We start from the raw sequence: 24,766 nt of genomic DNA, 5'->3' as shown, positions 1-24,766 counted from the left end.
ATTAATGGTTGTGTGTGGAGTTATTTTCAGAGGACAGTAAATCTATACTGCTATACAAGCTGTACACTGACTACTTTCAATTATATTCAAGTTTCATTTCAGTAGTGCTGTCCCATGAAAAGATATAAAACATATTTGCAGAAATGTGAGAGGTGTACTCACTTTTGTGAGATACTGTAAGTTCCAATTGTTTCTGTATAAAACAATGTAAATATATATCACTTTGTGTTATAGAATCACCATTATCAAGTCAAGCTAAACTTTGTTAAACTAACTTTGGAAAGCTTTGTTTAAATCACAATGAGAAAACTGAGTAACGTTAGTACCTTAAAACACCCAGAAGCAAATACACACACTCAGCAGGATAAGTCTACAAACACCAGGGAAAAGAAGGAAAACAAAACATGGATGGAAGCAATAATGAACAGGTGTGACAAGGGAGAAGACATGAAGGAGGCTGGAAAGGGCAGATATACAATATGCATTTACTTAGTCTCATCACAACCAACACATAAAACAGAAACAAACGCTGCTTTTAATATTGAAAATATGAAGACATTCACAATGTTCTTTCCTAATGTAGACCAACGTGTTGTACACAACAGTGTATTGCCTCATTTCCATTGGCCAGACATCAGTTGGGTCAGAGTCTGGCTGGAGATTCCATTGTCACTAAAATCTGGCCAAAGCTGTTGAAAAGACTGGAAAGTCAGCCAGCTTTCACGTCCAAGTCTGAAACTGGCTCAAGGAGCATAATAGAGGGGATGTTGATTGGCTGTCGTTGTTGCAAATAGACGCTTGTTCAACAAATTGGAGCAAGATATCCCTCGACAACAAAAATTAAACAGTCATATCTTACTGGCTAACACTGAATATCACTTTTTTACAAGAAGAATAAACAATTCAGCTTTAGCACGCCCCATTGGAAGTGATTACATTACCTATTGCCACCTGAAAGTATTAGAGGGGGAAATATTCTACATTTTTCTTGCTTACTTGTTTACCAGGAACCGTCACAATCTGTTTTTTACTTGACCTTTTCCAGCTTCTATTTATCCTTTAAATTAAATGGACTGTCTTTTGCTGTAACTACTGCTGTACACTGTATGGCCAAAAGTATAATAACGTCTAATTATTGTTGTCAGATGTTTCAGCCACACCTCTTACTAACAGGTGTATAAAATCAAGCACATAGCCATGCATAGACAAGCAATGGCAGTAGAATGGGACATACTGAAGAGCTCAGTGACTTTAAACATGCCATCTTTGCCACAAGTCAGTTTTCAAAATTTCTACCCTTCTGGATCTGCTGCAGTGAAATGGAAGCACCGAGGAGCAACATCAGTTTAGTTCAGTGGCTCAGGTAGACCCTGCAAACTCACAGAGCCTACTGCCTAACGTTGATGCGTGTAAGCCACCTGTCATCTGTTGCATCACTTACTACAGAGTTACAGCTTGAGTGGTGTAAAACCTGCTGCCACTGGACTCTGGAACAGTGGAAAGTGTGCTCTGGCGTAATTAAACATGCTTCACTACCTGGAAGTCTGATTGATGAATCTTGTCTGGAAAAATGGCTGTTTTTCAGGGTTACTTACTTAGTTCCACTTAGGGGTGGGCGATATGGCAAAAATGATATTTCAAGACATTTTCATGATCAGAGGTGGACGAAGTACACAAATCATGTACTTGAGTTAAAGTAGAGATACGCAAGGTAAAATATTACTCCAGTAAAAGTAGAAGTCCTTACTCTAGACCTCAACTTGAGTAAAAGTACACAGTATTTGCCTTCAAATGTACTTAAGTATCAAAAGTAAAAGTACTACAACCCCAATTCCAATGAAGTTGGGACGTTGTGTAAAACAAAAATTAAAACAGAATACGATGATTTGCAAATCCTTTTCAACCTATATTCAATTGAATACACTACAAAGACATTTAATGTTCAAACAGATAAACTTTGTTTTTTGCAAATATCCACTCATTTTGAATTAAACATGCCCCTGTCCCAACTTCTTTGGAACGTGTTGCAGGCATCAAATTTAAAATGAGTGAATATTTGGGGGAAAAAAATCAAGTTTATCCGTTTAAACATTAAAAATCTTGTCTTTGTAGTGTATTCAATTGAATATAGGTTGAAAAGGATTTGCATATCATCGTATTCTGTTTTAATTTGTTTTACACAACGTCCCAACCTCATTGGAATTGGGGTTGTAAAAGATTAATTATGGCTCTGATGTCCTGTTATCATTTTTGTAACAAGACTCGCCTCATGAACTCATTTTAAGTGAAAATACTCCAGCGTCTCTCTTGGTAAACCAGTCTTTTAATAGAATGTCATTAATTAGTGACGCTGACATCTATTAAAATGATCATAAGCACAAAACACTGAAGGCAAACAGTTTCCATCAGGGAGAACCGAGTGGCTCTGAAATCACTTTTTACAAACAAGGAAAGTTTCAGTTTAAGATTAATTTGCAAATTAGTTACAAGTTTAATAAAAACTGGCTTTAAACTCAGGGTCACAAATGAGTTTCCTTTACTGTATTGATCTGTAGGCGTCTGTTCATAAACATAAACGAACCGAAACTAATTTACTATAAAATGAAAGTGTTTGTATGAATTCAGAAAAAAGAAATACACCAGTCACGACTGCATGTGTGGACATATTTCTATATTATGTTCTATTTACACAAAGTTAGGTTAGTTCATCATTTATGTTGAATAGACACTCCCAAAATTTTACGCTGCTGCACTGATGTTGAACCGTGTGCTTGCACTGGGTCAGTATGTCCAACAGGTCAAAACAAGCTCAGAACAAAGTGACCGCTGTGCCCTGATTGGTGTTCTTTTGTTTTGACATGAACGACAGATTTCTCACAATGTAGTGGAGTAAAAAGTCAGATATCTGACTTTGAAATGTAGTGGAGTGAAAGGAAAAAGTCGCCTGAAATGGAAAAACTTCAGTAAAGTACAGATACATGAAAAAACTACTACAGTACCAGTAGAAAAAAACTACTAGTACAGTAACGAATTACATTTACTTAGTTACTGTCCACCACAGTTCATGATACACAAAGATAGACCAAATAGAACCTGCTGTGCCACATATAAACATAAAATAAGAATAAGAATTATTATTATTATTGTTGCTGTTATTATTATTATTATTATTAAACCAACAACTACAACAATACAATGTGTCACTTTGAACAAAGTGAGCTCTATGCAGACATAGTTTGATTAATTTGGTGTGGAGGAACTCCAGTGGCCTTGACAGAGTTCCAGACCTCAACCCCACTGAACACCTTTGGGATAACTGGAACATCGATTGTGAGCCAGACCTTCTCGTCCAACATCTGTGCCTGACCTCACAAATGCTCTTTTAACTGAATGGGCACAAATTCCCACAAACTCACTCAAAATCTTGTGGAAAGCCTTCCCAGGAGTGCAGAGGCTGTTCCAGTCAGAAGCAATTTTGTATTTGATTTTGAAATGGGATTTCCAACATGGGATGTTCATATAGGTGTGATGGTCTTACTTCTGGCATTGTAGTATGTGTGTATATTTTCTGATTGGCTGTCCTGTAATGTGCTTTGTACAAAAACAGAACAGATTCTTCAGTTCAACCCAAAGCCTTCAAGAAACCCCAGTGAAGGCTTTGGAATGTTGTACTACTGTACAAAGACACAATAAACAGCAACATGTTTTTTCCACACATATTCCACTTCATTACCTGCAGAGTGTCTGCAGGGACAACACTTCGCATCACTTCAGCATAGACAACTAAACTGCTGTAGAATGAATGGGTGATTATTATGATCGCGCAAATGTGTTCACAATGATTACAACCTTCAAGAATCCAGAACATGCAACTTTTAGCGAAACTTGCCCTAATTCTGTGCTCCAGCTTTGCAAGAACAAATGCCTAAATTACTAATAAATTGCTCTTGATTGAGATTATCCACTGAGTCCTGACTTAATGAAAAATCACCATGACTGAGAGATCTTATTTCGTTCCTTGCTGTTCTATGTGTTGCTATGATCTTTGTTTTTCGTTCAACTCCATTGAGCTCCTGCAGTTCTTTCTGCTGTTTTCCATTCATCTTCCCCAGACCAATATTGTTTATCTTGATGGCTGCATGGCTGGGTGTAGGTATGCTAATATATGCATGTTTTTCCTCAATTCATCATTACAAAATAAATTGGCTGGAATAACAAACACTCACCTTGTAACCGGGTGCTTAGATGTTTCCGCAGAAGTAATGGATTACTTCAAAGGGGGCCTGTTTGCGAGTTTGTACGACATTATTATAGTTTTTTTCCGCTCGCCACAAAAAAAAAGAAAAAAGCTTCACACTGAAGATGAAAGCTGCTCCATGAATTCAAATTTAATTTGTTCAGTCATCCATTAAAATGCTGTGCGTGCTCTCTCTCCTCCTAGCTTGCTCTCTCGCTCACTCTCTCTGGGTGAGGCTGGAGAGCTGGGTGTTAAATTGGAATGCCAGCATTGAATGCGAATGAGAATGGGAGGCATACAAAAGAAGCGAGGGCACCGTGAACTTAAGCAATCAAATTAAAAAAGTTATTAAGTTTGCAATGGGGGAACAAGTCTCTTCCCTAATTCAGTAGATCTGCCAAGATTGGAGGCCAAGAACAGTTGGTGGTTGCAGTAGTGTGGATTCATACTAAATGAACAGTATAGATAAAAAAATAAAGTTTTATATAATGAAGCAACAGACAGACAAAATGACAGAGTGGACTAGACCTAAAGATAAAGCAGAGAAAAATTACATAGTTCCTTATGTGTCAAAGATGAGTAAAAAAAAATATATATAACTTTTGAAAACTTTCTAATGGAGGTGGCATCTAATAATTTTGGAGAACCCAAAATGCTACCATCTTCTGGAAAACATGAGTCTTGTATTCTTTTGTAACCACCCTCCTCATTGTGCCCCCGGTGAAAATGAACAGGTGTCTTCTCCCAGGCAGATTCACTACAGCTCTGGTTGTTTAAACTTCTCAATTCATGTGTTAACAGCAGATACAGCCATTTTCAGCCCTGTAGCTTTTTTTCCTTTTTTATAGACATTGCCAGATTTATGAAGGTCAGTTTTTTTCTTATTTCATTTACATAATTTTTAATCCCCATGTTGATTAATCACTAAGGGAATTTGGCCTTTGTGTCCTTACACTTATAGCCTGGTGAAATAGCAAGCCACAGGGTTCTGGGTAGATAGAGTGCAGAGGAACTTGAAGTTATATATGAATGGGAACACGTTTCTCTTATATTTAGATGTTTTAGGGGTGACACTACTCGTGACACAGGGTTTTGTTAAAAAAAAATGTTTTTTAGACTAAATTTGCTTTGATTTATATCATGGTATTATAAAAATTGTAGACTTCTGTTTCAGTATACGTCCTGGTTTATGTATGTTTTCAAATAAAATCATTTTAGATGCTTAAGTAAACCAACTTTTTGTAGGTTTATAGTGGCTTGTTAATCTAGGACGTCTCATTTTTTAAACCCAAAGTAATCTGGAATATTTAGAAACAAGACTGAACAATAAGTGGATAAACCTACACTAGTATTGCTTTCTAACATGAGACTGTGGGCAAAAACCATCTGAATTTCTACAAAGCTGACTTCTTATTCAGCAGCCATTCGTTAGAATTCTCATTCCACCTTAATTTGAGCAGCAGTTACATACTAGCAATTTTACTGGCAATGCTAACTATACCATTTAAGGTGGAAAGGGCCAACTTCAGCTTCGGTGAATGTCTCAAGTTGTTTGTGTCGTTGCTGTACACTCACGCCTCTGACCACTGGAGACTGGTGGAAATTGGACAATATTACAGCACCATACAGGAATCAGCACCAGCTGGTGGACAGCTTACTTCCTACACAAGACCCCAATCATGATTTGGTCGGATGCAGCTGACCGAGTTAAACATTCCTTTATATCTGCTGCCTCAAAAATAAAGTGGACTACTTCACATGCAATAGACAAGACAGCATGAGGTGATTCAAAGTCTTGTGTGTGTGTGTGTGTGTGTGTGTGTGTGTGTGTGTGTGTGTGTGCTTTTTTTTGACACACAGTCAAGTATAATGGTTATGGAAAGACTTTCAATGGTTATAGTACACATGACTAGTTAAGAGCTCTCTCATATTCCAAATGTGAGATCTAATTAATCAAAAAGACTGTTTTCCATCACCTTTATTCCTATCTTTCCCAAGTGTGCCAATAATTATGGAGCTGGCTGTCATTAAATAAAGCACATCTTTATTTTTACAGGTTTTGCAACAGTGAGCAAATAACTAAATCTTGACTTATACTTACATGAAACATGCCCTAATTTAAGCAAGTGTAAGCCAATAACAGGAAAGTAGACGAACAGCAGATTGATGAACTGTGAATCATCTTTCTGGTGCAAGCAATCAGCATACAATCCAACAGACTGACTAATAACCTAATTAAGATCCAAGTCTATACATTTCAATGTAATGTTTCCAAATTACATTAACAGTATTCAGACTTGAAGAATGTTTGACTTGAATATTCAGTACAAATATTACCATATTAAATAGTATGTATTATTATCTTGATATTATTGATGATAACGATTTTATCATGTTATCATTTCAGCACAATTATTGTCCAAGTTGACTACACTCAAATTTACACACACTCAAAGCAGACTCAGGTTACAGCAGATCTGTACTTCAGTAAAAGGATATAACTACTTTTGGTAAAATACTATGAGTAAAAATATATGATATTATTATATTATATAAATGTGCACAAGTACCAAAGGAAAAAATAAAATATAAATATATAACATATATAAATAAAATAGAAAGTACTGTGCAGATTACTACTGTGTAATACATACATAATAGAAATTGTTCATCAACAATGTCTACAATAACTCAAAGTGCTCTTAATACTTGAACACATTCACAAGCATGCACTTTTGTACTTTAAGTCATAAGGAAATATAGACAGAATTCTTTTATTGTTAGTCAAGCAATGTTTCCCCAAGAAACTTTCTACTTTTCCTCAAACATATTTTACTAAGAATATATCTACTTTTAATAATGGTACTATTTTCCGCTTTTTACTCAAGTATGAGTGTTTTCATTTTTACTCAAGTAGTATTCTACCAAGAGTATTTCTACTTTAACTTAAGTACAAGTACTTTTACTTCAGTAATATTTTACCAGTAGAATTTCTAGTATTTTATTGACAGTATTCCCACTTTTACTTCAATGCAGGTACTTTACTTAAGTGGCATTTTACTAATAGGATTTTTACCTTTTCTCAAGTACAAGTACTTTTACTCAGGTACTATTTTATTCAGAGTATTGATATTTTTACCCAAGTACATGTACTCTTACTCAAGCAGTATTTCACCAAGGGTATTTTCACTTCCACTTAAGTACAAGTATTTTACTTACTTAGTATTTTGATAAGGGTATTTGCTAGTATTTTACCATTAGTATTTCTGCTTTTACCCAAGTATAAGTACTTGATACTTTATCAAGTACTACTGTACTTTTTCCATCACAATTTGGTGATACAACTAAATCAGAGACTAATGAATAATAAAAGAATAATGAAAATACTTATGAGTCTGTGAAATTAGTGAAACTTTATGAACAGATTTGAGCATGTGCTGAATTTCACAAATAAGGGCCACTGGGATTAAAGCTGTCACGATTACTGCCTGAACTCTTTTCCCAGCATTACTGTTCTTGATAGTATTATTCGATGAAGTCGATGTTTAATTGTTAGGCATAATTAGTGAATCGTCAAAATAGTTATTACTCAGTGACTAATCTAGTCAATAATGAAAGTTGATCAATAACTGTGAAAGGGACTTGAACAAAGAACTGAAAGAGAGAGATGTTACATATCTGTATCTCTATCAAGTCTTCCTCCGCCGTATGGATGTGTGTCCAACCTCTTGTGTTTACATGCATGTCTGTATTTGTGTTAGGCATGTATTATGGGGTATCATCCTTCTATTACTCTTACATCTACGCCTGCTCCAAATGAAAAGCAAAGCTGATTTTGCCATAAAACACTGTTTCTCATTAGTCAGCAGCTTTAACGAACCCACCAGGCAAACGAGCAAGAAAAAATGAGCACTAATTAAGCTTTTGCTGCCGTTTGCACTTTAAGCCAATAAGTGCCCTAATAATTAACCTCTCAAAGATTGCTTCCATCCACTGCAAAGTAAATAATATTTCACAGAGCAATTGGTTCTGAGAATTAGATGTTGTTTACTTAGCCTCAACCAGGGCAAAATGGCAGCACAACAAAGAAGGCATATTTCATATGTTATAATAATGACCTGTGATTTGTACTTGTGAATGTCAGTGATAGGTGGGTAGGTGCCACGATAGTTCATTCTTATCTTTCTTGTTTAGTACCTTTTTCCTTGCAAAACTGAATGAATGCCACTAATAAATAATATAAACTTCACAAAACATTCTTAAAATTTCATGTAAAAAAAAACGCATGTCTGTTTATCATGAGAAACTGGGGTCAAGAGGGAAAAAAGATGCACACTTTTGTTATGGATGTTATGTATTACATGCTATTTATGACTGTGCCAACACTGCAGTGAAAAAATCTTGTCCAGACCTTGTCCGTCTCCAAAATGGTGACTTTACCAGGAAGACATTCTTAATTTCCATGTAAATAAATGTTCAATACTGTGCAAATAGATGGCCACTTGTGACAAACCTATTTATCTGGACAGTAAATGTTTATATTCTCAGAAAAACACTAATATTTGAATTAAACACATAACATTAATACATATAAGGAGTGATTTTACATATATCCATTCATTCAACTTCAAACTATTTGTCAGTTTTTACTGCATTGATGCTGCTTAGGTGCTTAAGACTTTTGCACAGTACTGTATGTTTATGTACATTAATGGTTATGGTAATATGTGCACTTCTATTGTCCCATTCATCATGCTCACTCAAAGTAAAGAGCTTGTAAAGGGCAGCTAGAATTTTCAAATGGTAGAAAGAAGAACATAGATTTGGTTCCTTCTCGCTAATCATTTCGTAGAATTGTATGTTCCATCAGCAGCACACATGATGTAACTTCATAAAAGACTGATTAGATGATGTAAGTACAGGGATATTGTGGTAACTGTAAACACTTCTAAGAGAGATTTGTAAATGGCTAAGCTAACACACTCATACACCTATATATTAATTGTGTATGCTCTTTCACTTTGCACTTACTTTGTCAGTGCCTATGAGTCACTGTGAAAACCTTAAAGAGTAAAATCACTGAAAAACATTCTCCATGTATTTTGGACCTCTTAACACATTCTAGCAACGTAGGAGGTGTTTCTGACACGATTAGTTATGACAGTGTTATTTTGTCTCCATTAGAGAAAGCCAGTCTGAATTTGTCTGCCTCTTCCTGATTGCAAGAGACTACAAAAATTCCAGGATTTCACACAGAACTTTCATGCTGTTGTATTAATACAGTCCCTGCGAAAGCAGCATTTACATCTTGGCATTGAAAGGTTGTTCCTCTCCTGGCGGTACAGGACAGACAGTGACATTCAGCCATGCAAACTTTGGCAACATCAATGGCAAAGATAAATTATCAGAGGAGAGCAGTGGGAACAGGCTGGATTTTTTTTTCTTAATGCTACTGGACTGATACTGAACAATGAGACATTGGGAATCCATGGCTCCCAAAAAAATCAACATCCAGCTTATTCCACTGTCACAGTTGGCACAAAAGTTGGCGGTGGGAAAACCGAACTGATGGAATGCTCTGGTCCCTGTGGTACAATGTGGCGGAATTTTCTGTCAATTGAAGACAATGGAATATATGTTTTGCATTGACCAGCTATCACCAGTAAACGCAATGTAATGTTCTGATATGTTAAGAGATAGATCCGTATTCAGGAACCTAATCTTAAACTGTAGTATACAGTCGATGAACATGGAAAACAATTTTCCTGCACTTGGAAACGAACAGAAAAAATGTTGACATGAAACATGTTTACAATGGAAGGCCAAAGGGGAGCTGCTGAAACCATCAGCTTCTATTATAAATATAATATCTATTATGAATGTACAAGGAAACACAACAAAACTGACATCAATAGTAATTGAATGCATGCTACAAATTGCACAGTTAATGAAAGCATTATTTGGTTCTTATGTTGAAAATAAGTCATAGCAAATGTTTGTTAAACTGGCCAGCCAGAAAGAAATCCCACTTCTGTAAAATAATTTAAAAAAGTAAAATAAGTCTCCATTAACTTTGTGTATTCTGCATGATAGAAAGACAAGCAAGTAAGAAAGAGTATGCACAAGAGCTTTTATGTAAGTATTCTATGTTCTATAAACTATGAATGAAATGCAATATATCCAGACATCATTCACCTTCCGCTTATAGCTGTGTAGTCATGTGGCATAAATGGGCATTTGGGGTTTATCAGCAGTTGAGCTCAAATAAGGCCAAACCTCAAGAGACTTACTCTGGTTAAATTAAAGTAATAATGACAGTGATAGCATAAAAATTATATTGTCATGGTTGATCTTGTCAAAAGCAGCCCTCACTTTCCAAGCATACTAAGAGATGTATAGGTTTACTCATGGCCCTGCAAAAGAGTCTCATGGTACGTGTTCAACTGGCTGGGAAAAGGACTTAAAAGATTTGAAAGAAAGAAATGTGACAAATGGCAGTCACACCTGCAATTATTATGGTTATTTTGCTATACTGTTCAAATATATGCACTTAATTCTACATATAAAACATATATATATATATATATATATATATATATATATATATATTTCTACTCTGCTAGATCTGCCCTGGTCAACTGTAAGTGTTATTAATGTAACACAGAAATGACTAGGAACAACAGCTGTTTAACCAACTGGTAGACCACACAAATTCAGAGTGAGGCAAATGGAGCACAAAATCCTCTGTTGCATCATTAACTACAGAATTCCAAACTTATGGCTGAGTGTAATCAAATCCTCAAAGCAATGTTCCAACATCTAGTATAAAGCCTTCTCAAAAGTGTGCTGTTGCTGCAAAAAATGGGGTAGAACTTTGATGATTCTAGAAGAAACATTCAAAGAGCAGGTGTCTACAAACTTTGGATATATCTTGGAATTGTACATAAGCTTAATACAATATCTGAAGTGATATATCTTGTGAATTAACTATTCATATATGCTTTTACTTAACTGACTCCTTTAGGAATGGGGAAGTGATATTACAGCCACAACTAGCCTCAACATAGGGGTGGTGGACACATGTTGTGGGGATGGTCGACAAAACATTTACAAAGGTCACAGTTTCAAAGAAGGAAGCACCAAATAGAAATAATAATTAGAGCTTATAATTTAAATAAAACCACAACTTTTTTACTTTTCATCTATTTACTTTCTTTCATCACTGGCTTTAATGAAGAACAATAAGGTGTTTTTTCATTAACCTTTCTTATGAGATCATAAACAATAATGACTTATTTGAGGACTAAACACCATCTTGTTAAAAAATATGTTTAATGATTAGTGATCAGAGTTTTATAATTTTCATCTTGAGACATCATCTAGCTTAGAGGCAATAACAGCCTATTACAATACATTTAATGTATATTTCAATTTAAAATAAGCAGTGACATACTGCAGCACCACATACTGACATACTGCAGCCCTACAAATATGTAAGCTGGCACATGTGTTAACCAATCCCAAAATGAATGTGCCAACAGCCTGAGGACATCATGACATAATTCTGTTTTTTTTTCACGTTAGTTAGCTAGCATTACTTCTCATTTGCTTTTAAATCATGCCATTTCTTTTTGAATGACTAAGTCAAGAGGGAATTTTTTGTTACATTTTTGGAACAGTTCCCCCTATTGCCTCAGCAATTAACCATGTGCCAACAAACCTCTGTACTAACCAACCTGTTCTCCCATATTTATTAAGAAACAAGATTGGCCCCAGAATGCTGCCTTGGGGAACTCCTGCTGTAACCGCATTTTAAAACATGCAAAACAACACAAATTGCCAAAGCAAATCGAGATCTCCAAATACTTTCAAAAGTGAAAACCAACTAAAGATAACATATTTAGGCAAATGTGTCACATACACACTTCCATAATCCATAACAAGAAGCAATTACATCTAAAAGAAGCTATGGAAGGAGGAAATAAATGACTGATTATGTTCCTAAATAATGGTGCTACAGTAACTTACGCTGCTTATATGATCTATACAATCCAGGTCTATATGTAGGAGTAGCCAACTATCATCAGTTTTGGTCAAACTTTGCAAATATGAAGCTAGACTGCAAAGTCAGCATCACTGCAGAGTCTCTCTCTCTTTCTCTCTCACCCTGCTGTTCTGTGGCTTCTGTGTTTGTCTTTATGATTCATGGCATACCGTCATCCAGAAGTTTCCGCCAGGCCTTAACTAGCCAAGAAAGCAAAACTTTCTACAAAAAAAAGGGAAAAAGTTTCTACCTGATGCACAGTCAAGCACTCAAAGGGAGAGAGGAGGGAAGGTGAACAATAGCGTAAAAAAAGTGGAGGGAGAGTGCAACTGGACATTGAAAGAGAACGAGAGAGAGAGAGAGAAAGGAGAGCTGTAGGGATTGGTAATGAAAGATAGAAAAGAGAAAGTGAGAGAGGGGAAGAGAGCTCTGTGGAGATTAAAGGATTGATGCAGAGAAAGAGGAGGGTGTCTATACAGAAAGAGCAAGCATTACTGAAAGGAGGAGAAAGAGAGAAAGAGAGTTCAGAGGGATATTTCTGTTCCCTCTACTTGTTTACACATTGTTCTGAATAGAAATAAGTTTTCATCCCTCAGAGAAAAAAGTTTGGACACATTTCCAGGGTGCTAGCAAAGCTTTTTTTCTTTCCCACCCTTGTTCCCCAGTCTAAAATATAAGTGTATATACACCACAGTGTTTCTAGCAGCTCAGCTGAGTGTAAACTCTATTAATGAGAACAACACAGTGGCCAAAAGGCTATGAATGCGCCAGGTGCATTCTGTCAACAAGTGGTCACAGGGTGCTGCATTCACTGGGCTAGATCTCAACCAGGAATATTGCTTTAAGATGTGGTCATTCAACAGTGGACGTGCTAGGAGAGACAATCCAGGTGTGAAAAGGCTGGATGAAAGTATGAAAATATAATGGTTGGCATTCTGGTCCTCTGGCTAAGCATCTTGCCTGTGGGATTCATGATACTTGACTCTAGTCCAGTGGATTAAAGACTCCCTTACTCAGTGTATTAGCCAAGAAAATAGGAGCTAGTTACAGCAGAGTTCCCCAGGGACTCGTTCTAGGACCAATCTTGTAACCACATCTTACAACATGCAAAACAACACAAATGACCCAAAGCAAACCAAGGTCCCAGGTGGTTGCTAAGGTGTTATAGGTGTAGCTATTATAAAGTTTATGTTATAAATTGTCATGTAGGTGTAGCTCGAAAACTGCAACCTGTGAAAATGGTATTTAAGGCATAGAATAATAAGAAGAAGAAGAGGGTAACAAAGAACATTAAGTTGTCTTTGGTAAGCCATCTTAACAAAATGTCTTTAATCTATATAGGATGTTGTCGATAACCCCAGTGTAATGCTCATTCCAGTATTCATGCAATGATTTAACTGAGGACAGAAAAATTTCAATAAAACTGCTCTAATCAGCAAAATCCAACAGTCCCAAGATGTTGGGGGAAGAAAAACATCTCCTTACTGTCTCTTTGTCTCAGAAAAGTCACAATGTTCATGTTCTACTAATTTGAAAAACGTGTTCTCACTCTTTATCTTCAGTCCAACCTTTCACCTTAACTTTCTGACCTTGTACAATGATCCTCATCCAGGATAAAGTCACAATGTTCATGTTCTACCGATTTGAGACATATGTTCTCACTCTCATCTTTAGTCTAACCGTTCACCTTTCACCTCAACTTTCTGACCTTGTGAAATGATCCTCATCCAAGAGTGAACATTATAACACGCTCACACATTCTCTTTCTTTCCATCCTGTCTTTCTTTTTTCCCTCTCTGCTGTTAGTCCATCTGCCTGTCCAGATTAATCTCCTTGACACCACTTTAATAGCATCCCTGAGAAACTCAATGTGTCCTTTGTCAGAAGCTATAAATGAGCTTAAACAGTGCTGCTGAGTTTTCTGCTTAATTCCAAAGGTCTATTAAATGAATACTCTTTTGTATCTTCCTCCAAGTTTCTTCATAGTCTCACATTTAAACTATTTCCTGCCCACACACCGATTTCACTGCACATAATTCAAACATAGGCTTTCATATTTGTTAAAAAAAAAGTTTCTGTCAAGTTGGTTTTCTAATAGAAATCCTCTCATGCTTGACATGCCTTAAAATGAAAGCACTGATCAATCTCGTTTCACCTTGCAACATCATAGTTATTGTCAGTGATAAAAAATGGCGTGATTTGGTGTGAACTGTGTCTTATAGAAAGTTATTTACATTGTGTTTCTGTCATTGTTTGACATTGAAATTGAAGTCAGATGTATTGACCTGAACCCACAGAATGTAAACGTCAACTGCTATATAACAGTTATTTACTAGTGTACTTGTTCAAATCATCACTGTTGGCACAAAACCTGGTGTCTCCAAAATGTTTGAGCGTGCATTACAGGAGAAGAAAAAAATATTCTTAACTTTGAATTGAATTTGATGGAAAAAGTCATTTTAGTCCATTTCTATTGTACATGTATTATGAAATTTTAACATATGGTCAACTATTAAAACAAGGGCAACTATTAAAATGATAACATTTTTGTCATGAAAGACTTCTATTCAGTGAAATTTGAGCCTGTTTTCTGCTGTTGTATGTTGAGAGTCACCTTGAAATTACTGTCCATGGTAATTGATTGAACATTACATACATAACAGAGATTAGATTGTATTGCTTTAACCCATTAAGAATCCCAGTCGTATTGCTTTCTAAGGCTTATTATTCAGTAACTACAGGGACCTCAATGCAAACTGGCTGAGCTATTCTTAGGGCATAGAAGTGTGTAATAATACTTTGGGCCTGCTGGTGGGCCCTGGCCATGTAAGGGAAATGTTTGAGAAAGAATTTTTTGAGAAAGGTTTTTTTTTAGTATTGCTATGCTGTGTTTTCTTTTGTTTTCTAAATTAAGAGCAATGTGTTTTAATTATTGTCTGTGGTAACTGACTATACACTACATAAACTATAGATAGAAACTGGTAGGATTCTTTTAAGTAGAAGAGGAAAGTTTGTGAACAAACTTTAATTGGGCTTGACAAAGCCATTGCTGTGCTATCTCAGGTGGTTGCTAAGACATTGCTAGGCCATGCTGTGCAATCCCAGGTGGTTGCTAATTGGTGCTAAGCCATTGCTATTATATCAACCGTTGTTGTTAAGGTGTTGCTAGGCCATTGCTATAATATCCCAGGTGGTTGCTGAAGTGTTGCTAAACAGTTGCTGTGGTATCCACAGTCGTTGCTAATATTATGCCATTGCTATGGTTCTAAACATTGAAGTTAATAGAACAAGATTTCTTTCATGAAGAATAGACAAATGCAAATGCTCCAAAATCACTTACAGTAAACGTCTTTACATTAACTCACATTAAACGTTTATTTTTTAATTAATTTATTTTTTTGTCAGCAACATAATATTACATATGCTATTATATGTATTGCATATACTCTTGAGTACATAAGGAAAATTAGATGTATAGCAAAACTACAACAGTAAACCTAGAGATAAAATTAACTGCAAAATTATATTTGATTGTAATTGTGCATGCAATTAAGATTACTTTAAACAGCATAGCAAAGTAGTAATGAATCAACTCCATGATTAATGAATGAATGGATGAATTAATTCATTATCTCCAGTGAAGTAATTTATCCAAATTACTACAAAATAATACACAATTTTATCTACATACTATGAAACAGACTGATCTAAATACTGCTAAAATGGGAATATACAGTATTATACAATCCATTTCTAAAGGTGTTCTTCGCATATTTTCTCTCTCTCTCTCTCTTTTTCTCTCTCTATCTCTTTCTGCAGGAGTGGGTGACAGCCACTGATCTTCTGATCACTTTGAACAGGCTCAACACATTTGGAGACGAGTTTTTTAAGGATGCCAAAGTGCTGCGTTCCTACTTTTATGCCATCTCTGACTTCTCAGTGGGGGGCAGGTAAAACACACACACACATACACACACACACACACACACACACACACACACACACACACACACACACACACACACACTTGTTTCCATACAGTGTCAGAACATGAGGTCATATACACAATACTGTTCAAAAGCCCTAGGCCACCTTTTATTAATGTCATTTCCAGTCAAAATGATCAATTGCAGTTAGGAAATTGCAGTTAAGGCTATATCATATCTAATTCACTGTATGAGGTAGATTACCTTCCTTATAAAATATGTTTTTTCAGTAATCAACGTGCGTTAACATCTAAATATAAATATGTTAATAAATAATTATATTATTAACTAAATAAAATGCAGGGTACTTAGAGCACCTTCAATGGTAATAAGCCTGGGATTTTATGGGGTTAAATCAGTTTATGGAACAGTGAAAGCAGTTTATGGAACAATGGAGAGATTGGAAATGAATAAATGGAAAGGAACAGGTTTATAACAATTATGGATGTGTAAAAGGAACATCAAAAAATGGGGAAAAAAAAGACTAAAAGAGAAAATGCCAGTTGCTGTAATACACATTCAGCCATTAGTGTGATGTAGATCACTTTTCTACATAATCGACCTCCCTGAAGTTTTTTATCCTAGTTACAGTGCTAGTTCTGATATAACAGCTAACTCATTTATTTCGAAAATCAAGGAAATCCTGATTTTTGATGATATGGGCCAAAAATGATTTACAAAGTCAGGAGCATTTTGATATTGTTGCTTAGCCATTTTTATCTCTGGTTTTTCAGACATTCGTATGCTGAAAAAAAAAATAGATACAGATACATATGAAGGCAAGCGTGACATGTTAATGAATAAACTTAACATTAACAGTGCTGAACTGTTGAACTGAAAATGTCAGTCTGTGCCAAGCAGACAAATGCATATGCACACTAAAGGGAGAGACTGATTTCTGGCAAAAAGCTACAATCTGTTCTGCAGGAAGAGCAAAGCTTGTTTGAGTTAATGTGTTTGCAATGTAAACAGGATTTGGTGGAGAGAATGCTGCATGTGTGGAGACAGAAGGATTGCTGTGTGTCTGGTGGGAAACGGAATGGGGGCGTAGGATGGTGGACATGTGTGTGTAATTAAGTTGAATTATTTGGTGTTGGTGAATTGGCTTTGGTGTGCTGCTATCAAAGATTACACAACGCATGCTAACACCATCGAAATCTAAACATCTCTTCTCCAATGGCGTTTAGCTCACTATAAAGTTCAAGGAACACTTCGGTGCATTTCAAGCAAATCTCTAACTGCTGCATCTGTAGCTTATGATCGATAAACTCCTTAAATGGCCGGGGCCCTCCAGCAGGCCCAAAGTTCTATTACACACTTCTAGAACCTAAGAATAGCTCAACTAATTTGTATAAGAGTCCTTGTAGATAGTGAATAATGAGCCTTCGTATGTGATAAAACTGGGATTTTATGGGGTTAATATGAAGCATCTTTTGGATGCATTTTCCTGTACTTACAGATTGACCTGCATTAAGTACAAAAGCTCAATATTTGATGTTTCACCTTATATACACCCTCATTCCGAATCTGATGCCCGCATTAACACTTAATAATTGTTTTGACGACTAAAACACTAATTGATCCAGTTTTAAAAGATGTGTTTTGCAGTGATTTTTTTCCATTCTTGCTTTAAACAAGTTTTCAGATGTGCCACCGAACAGGGTCATATCTTGCACTTCATATTGCACCACACTTCTTCAATAGGAAACATGTCTGGACAGCAGGCACTCTTTGATTACGCAGCCATGCTGTTGTAACATGAAGCTTATAGCTTGCTGTTGTCGCGTTAAAATAAACATAGATGTCTCTGAAAAATACATTATCTGAATGGCAGCATATGTTGTTCCAAACTGTGCACATAGACTCCCCGAAGACTTTATTAGGATAACCTCCTTGTTTCTACCCTTGTTATCCATTTTATCAGCTCCTCTTCCCAAATAGGAGCACTTTGCAGTTCTACAATTACAGACTGTAGTCCATATGTTTCTCTGATACTTTGTGACCCACTTTCTTCCTGTTGTTCAGTGGTCAGGGCCCTACAGGACCACCACAGAGCAGGTAATATTTGGGTGGTGGATCATATACAGCACTGCGTTGACACTGATGTGGTGGTGTGTTGCGCTGGTACGTGTGGATCAGGCACAGCAGTACTGCTGGAGTTTTTGAACACTGTGTCCACTCTCTGTCCACTCTATTAGACACAACTATCTTGTTGGTCCACCTTGTAGATGTAAAGTCAGAGACGATGGCTCATCTGTTGCTGCACAGTTTGTGTTGGTCATCTTTTAGTCCTTCATCAGTGGTCACAAGACACTGCCTACAGGTTGCTATTGCCTAGATATTTTTGGTAAGTGGACTATTCTCAGTCCAGCACTGGCACTGAGGTGTTTAAAACTCCAGCAGCACTGCCGTATCTGATTCATTCATACCAGAGAAGAAGGAGGCTAATGAAGTATACAGAGAAAGGGATGGACTACAGTATACAAAGTGCTATGGTAAGTTTTGCTGATAAAATGGACAAATGGAGTGTAGAAAGAAGGACCCATCCTTGCTCACAAAGGACCAGGCCATTCTTGGATGCACCTTTATTACTTAAGCATCACCTGGCTAAGATGTTTTTTCGAACGTTTCACAATGTTCCTAGTCTTAAATTGCCCGTCTTAACTTTTCTGGAACATTTTGTGGGCATCAATTTCAGAAAGAGTGTAAATTGTCAACAAACATTGAAGCTAATACAAATCACTGCTTTCTGACGTTTGTAGAAAAGTACAGAAAGAAATATTGAAAGAAAGAATAACAGCAATATTGCTTCAAAGCACACTTCAAATAGAAGTCAATGGGTAGCTGCTTGAGCTTTTTTAACAAGTGCCAACAAACTTTCAAACCCTTCTGCTGTTCCTTAATTATCTCTAACACAAAAGTCTCAAGTATCTTACAGTTTTAATTACCTCTAACTGTCTCCAGGGTTGAGTGTCATTTTCTATCCAGAACAACGGCAATGTTTTTGACACTGGCCTCAGATAATTATCTCTCCTCAAAACACAGATGCAAGTGTAATGGGCATGCCAGCGAGTGTGTGCCAAACCAGAATGGACATTTGGTGTGTGCATGTGAGCATCACACTGCTGGGATGGACTGCCAGCACTGTGCCCCATTCTACCAGGACCGCCCCTGGGCACGCGCTACTGCAGATTCTGCCAACCAGTGTGTGAGTGAGTACTGAAGCCAATTATATACTAAAGCAGGTTTATCAGCAGTCTGTATTGCTGCAAGTGCCACGTTATCATTTCTGCTTAATTTGCTGTGAGTGAAAAGTTGTGGAAAAGGGTTTTTTGGTACGATGCCATACAAGAGCAACTGGTGGATCCCTAATAAACCATTCAAAAGAAATCTGCAAGTGGAAAGATCCTTTTTAAGGTTTAAAGGACCCCCACATGACCCTATGCCAATAAAAGAACTATATGTCCAAGCCAAGAACCACTTAGATACCATTATTTTTTAGAGCATATGTGGGCCAACATTTCAGTTCCTCACTCTAATAATCAATCAATACCAATGCAAAACCAAACATCAAAAAACAGAAAGGTTCTAATAGGCATTTTGTTCAAACCTGAGCTACTTCTGCTACTTTTAATCTTATGCGTCAAACCAGCTTTCATGTTTCTAACATCTACTAGACTAGGCAAAACCATAAGTTCTATTAAATGTTGCACAGCATTCTTGAGAAATCATCTGAATGAACCAAAATAAGCATTTACAGCTAATAATACCTCTCAAAACGTATTCATTTGATTTGCATTGCCCTACAGTTGAGTAAGTTCTGAAAAAGTACTGTCACCCATGATTTAAAATGTGCCAAAAGGTCAGTTCTAGACATTCATGCCAGATATATTTTGCAGAGCTCTGTAGAAATTAACTATTCCATACAATTTCATTTTAGGGGAGGACGAGTTACAGGTTCATGGATTAAGACCAAAGACATTGCTACAGTGAAGATGACAACTACCAACTAGACTCCAATGTGTAAAAAGTGTACTGGAAATTAAATGATCAGTTTTACGTGGGTTGCCTACATCTCCGATCTACCCAGGTCCCCCTGTAGCTTGTTGGATATCCAGAATAAACCCTCTCATGCTTGGGAAGCCTAAAACATTGAACATTGATTAACCATGTTGTCACTGTCCAAAAAAACAAGTGTCTCCATTTTTTCATTCCATTCACTCCATTCCATTGTGTGAAAATTTAATGATGAATGAAAATTTCTTTACATCAACTTTTGTTAAAAGTAAAATTTGCCATTTTAGATTTTAGAGTTAACTTCAGCCATAATTCTATTTAGAACAGTGTTTTCATACCATATGACCTATTCACACCTACTGTTCAACTAATATACTCTAAAACACTGAACTTCTACTTAAATATTAAGTGACTTGTCTGCCAAATTATCATCTGTTAAATGATGTAGTTATTACTTGCAAGTATCTGTACAACCTAAAGCTCTAATTAATATTTGGTTCAAATGTGAGTTACTGGTACTATGCATAATTACCTTTTGTGTAGTCTTATTTTGACTTTTTAGACCAGCAACGTCTGGTTTTCTTTTATTATTCCACACAGTTTTTGAGTAATCAGTGTAGCCCTTTTGTTATCCTAAAATTGACTAAAATCTAACATCTTTTATCTTTGGGATCAATTTGACCCTAGCCATTTACAACTCTGGGAAATATTAAAGTTTATTATCCACATCTCCAAGTGGTGTAAATATAAGTGGTTCTTGCACTACTACAGGTATGGCTGTGTTAGGTTAGGGCCCTAAAGCAGAGGAATGTTTTTGTGAACATTGTGAACTAATGTGAACCTGAAACTTTGTTATTTTTGTGTTCATGTGCCTAATACATTGTAAAAAGGAAAACAGACTGCAAAGTTTGTAGAAGTTGGTGTCTAAAATCACTGACATCCTATTCTTAGAATGAATTAGCCAGCCAAAGATAAAAAAAAAAGTTGGGCCCTTTCTGCCAGCGGGTAAAATTAGATCATTAAAGTAAGTGATGCAATTCCCCAGACAGTATGTATGTTTTGCAGCCCATATTGTCCCAAAGTAAGGTCAGTCTAAGTTTGGAACACCCTGTGGCAAACTGGACATTGTGGGTGTGTGTCTGGGGACTTTTAAGCTAACTCATTTACTGTGCAGATCCCAACAGAACAGTTGTGACAACAGGGTAAACTTCTGTCCTGCAGTGCTAAAGTCATTAACTGCACAGCACAATGTGCAATATATATATATATAGCTGATGTCAGAACAAAACCTTGTATCTCCAAAATGGTAACTTTACAGGAGAAGGAAAAAACCTATGCTACTTTTAATGTAAGTCAATGGAACCAAACTTTTTTCCAAGCCATTTTTGGTCAGTTCTTTTGGTTCCATTCATCATGACATTTACACACAATGCAAAGGGCAACATACACTTTCAAATTATGTCAAAAACCAAAAAAAAAAAAAACAGATACAAGATTTTTTCAGTTTTTGACATAATTTGAAAATACCTGTTGACCATTGTGTGTAAATTTAAAGAAGAATGGACCAAAAGAAAGGGTCCAAAAATACAAAGTTTTATTCACTCACATACTAGGCAGTAATACTGAACCTACAAAACACAAAATTGGATTTGGAATAGATTAGGGAGCTGTAGTCTCAAATCTAAGACATGTAGTCACATCCTACGGTGTCTTAGTTCAGATCTGTGTAACAAAAGAAAATAAAAACTAGATAAAACGTCAGTTGTGCTGAAGTTGTTTTCAGTCACAGCCTGTAGGACTTCACAGTCCTGCGCAAACAAAAGTACATTACACAAAGTTGAACTTCATTAAAGACATGTAGTGTCATACCAGTGCTACAGCACTGTAAACAGCATGTAAACGTGGCTACTCACGAGGTGGGCAAACCTCTAAATAATCCGTTAAATAGAAGAATATTAGCCGTGTAAACGCCTGAATCCGATTACACCCCAGTCGGAAGGTGTAAGAACGTTCTGCGCATGCGCGGCGCGTCGTGGCGAAAGGTTTCTACCGTTCAGCACAGAAGAGACGAGGTTTATACTCTGAGCTTTAAAAGACGGCGGTGGGACGGGCGGCCAGCTTCTGTGTCTCAGAGCACGACGTCCTCCTCTCGCCGCTTCCTTTATAAGTACAGACCAGGGACGTTTTTCTGAGTCTGACATCAGTTTACAGCAGTTAAAAACACAACCGCGCCGACTGGAAACTCACCTCACTCGGACTGGACATCACGTGATGTTCGCTGTCATGGTAACGCGTTATTATCGCGTTAACTTCGACAGCCCTAATATATATATATATATATATATATATATATATATATATATATATATATATATATATATTACACACACTGTGAAATACTTGGGGTATAATTATTTAATATTTATAAATATTAAATATTATTTCTTTATAAATAAATATTTAAGCTTTGCATTCATCAAAGTGTAATTACTAGCTACTGTTAAAAGCACCTATTGAAACTCTTTTAGTCTCTAATAATCCATTACACAGCTGGAGATTTATGTGTGGGGTAAAGCAGTACTGTATAAATATTATGACAAATGTTTCCTTGTGTGATATTTTTTATTTAAATAAACCTACTTCTTAAGTATGTCAAAAGGCCTATATCTTACATTTAACTTGTTTTTTTTTTCCTTGAAGTTCACTTATGTGAGCTTATGTTTCGTGTACCAAAACCAGGTCTTCTTTTTCTTTCTTTTTTTTTTTGAATGACCAATTTTCCAATCTCTGTTAGAAGATTTTAAGGGAAGAAGGGGGACAAGAGAGTCACTCATGGGGGTTTGATGTAAAGTGGTTAATTGTAGCAATATTTACCAACGTGAATTCAGCGTGAATATGTGGGGTTAAGCCACTGTAGGCTAACAGGTGGATATTTGTAAATGTATCTTTATGTGACATCACAACACCAATGACATCAATACAGGCTGTTTTTGCAGCTTTGTTCCACATCTGGACTGTCTGGACTGGGAAGTGAAGCGTACTTTTTGAAACTTGAACTAATCTGGTTTTCCATGATATGAACCCCTTTCAGTTGTAACAAGCTGACAGAGAAAACAAGCTTGTCTTTAAAATATTTCAAAAAGCTATGTGTCTAAATAAAATGAAGCGAATATGTGGATATACTGGCTGTGTTTGAGGGACTGGATCAAATCCCTCTGGCTTAGCGATTATATCAGCAAACAGCAGCTCTGTTTTTGAGCTCAAACTGGGGGGGTGTGCTTTTTGCATTATCTTGAATAATCCCAACAAAAGAACTGTTTGTTTGGTGGCTGCCTGGGGTAATTAACACTAATATGTTGTTTAGCAACTGCGTCCGTGTGCATTCGGCTGGGTATATGTGCAGAGTGGGTTTCCCGCTTATCTCTCTTGGCATACTGCTATATGGTTTTCATAAATGAGGGAGGCGGTAATTGGCTGATCCGATAAACCTAAAAAGCGTCGACCAAAAACAAAACAAAACAAAAAAAAACAAAAACACAGTCTGGTAATTGTTTTAATTTGCCATTCTATTAAGCCATGTGTCATTTTAATTAACTCATTTTCTGTGGCCAACAGATGGCTTTTTGCAACCGCCTGTCGTTCTTCCAACTGAAAACAAGGATTTACGTTTTGGTTAACTAAAGTACCAGTAAACGACGGCGAAGGCGGCAAAAGGCACGTTTTGTGTAATGTATGCACAGCCGCGGCAAAAATTTGCATCATTATTGTCCACGCTATGGCTTTCATTTGTAAAGTAGTCACTGCTAGTTTGGTGCCATATGCTTCTCCCTCTTGAGGGGGTACGCACATACATTAATTGATGTGGATGAGAGACAGAGAGAGAGAGAGAGTGTCAAAGACTTTAAGATAAAAAAACTATTAAATTAAAGTTAAATTAGCATTAGTGAGAGTGCATGGATGAACGACAAGTCTTGTACTCTGCTTTAATAAATATTGAGTGATATTCTAGGCCTGGCATGGTTACCTGATTAAAAATATAGATATGTTAAAAATATTAAAACAAGTATTTGTTTTATTCCAGAATGCTATTTATCCATTTGTGTAAAGAAGAGGTTTGAACTAAAAGCTTTCTCCAAAAACACATCATCATAACAACACTGGAATTCCTTGTATGTCTAAAGCCCACCAGCATATTTCAGGGAAAATAAATTAAAGTAGCATTTGCTGCATTTTGGAACAAATATACAGTACTGTGAAAACGTTTAGGCACCTAAGTACATTGTTAAAAATATATAGATATAAATAAACATACACACACACACATACGCACAAACATACACGTCTTTTAAGCCACTTCTCCTTCTGGGTCGCGGGGTTGCTGGAGCCTATCCCAGCGGCCATCGGGCAGAAGGCAGGATACACCCTGGACAGGACTCCAGTCCATCAAAGGGCAGACAGACAGACACAGTCACTCATACTTAG

General features: G+C 36.6%; 1 protein-coding gene across 1 annotated transcript in view; it reads left to right on the top strand.

Annotated features, from left to right (window-relative positions):
• Nucleotides 1–24,766, top strand: part of lamc3 (laminin, gamma 3) — a 202,644-nt gene that overhangs the window by 47,825 nt on the left and 130,053 nt on the right. The window contains exons 3-4 of the mRNA XM_017698781.2: nucleotides 16,101–16,231; nucleotides 19,313–19,479. Of these exons, the coding sequence (XP_017554270.1) occupies nucleotides 16,101–16,231; nucleotides 19,313–19,479 (298 nt within the window). The remainder of the gene's footprint in view (nucleotides 1–16,100; nucleotides 16,232–19,312; nucleotides 19,480–24,766) is intronic.

Source organism: Pygocentrus nattereri, chromosome 23 (genome assembly GCF_015220715.1).
Source record: "Pygocentrus nattereri isolate fPygNat1 chromosome 23, fPygNat1.pri, whole genome shotgun sequence".
Lineage (NCBI taxonomy): Eukaryota > Metazoa > Chordata > Actinopteri > Characiformes > Serrasalmidae > Pygocentrus > Pygocentrus nattereri.
This window is presented reverse-complemented; position numbering and strand designations above follow the sequence as displayed.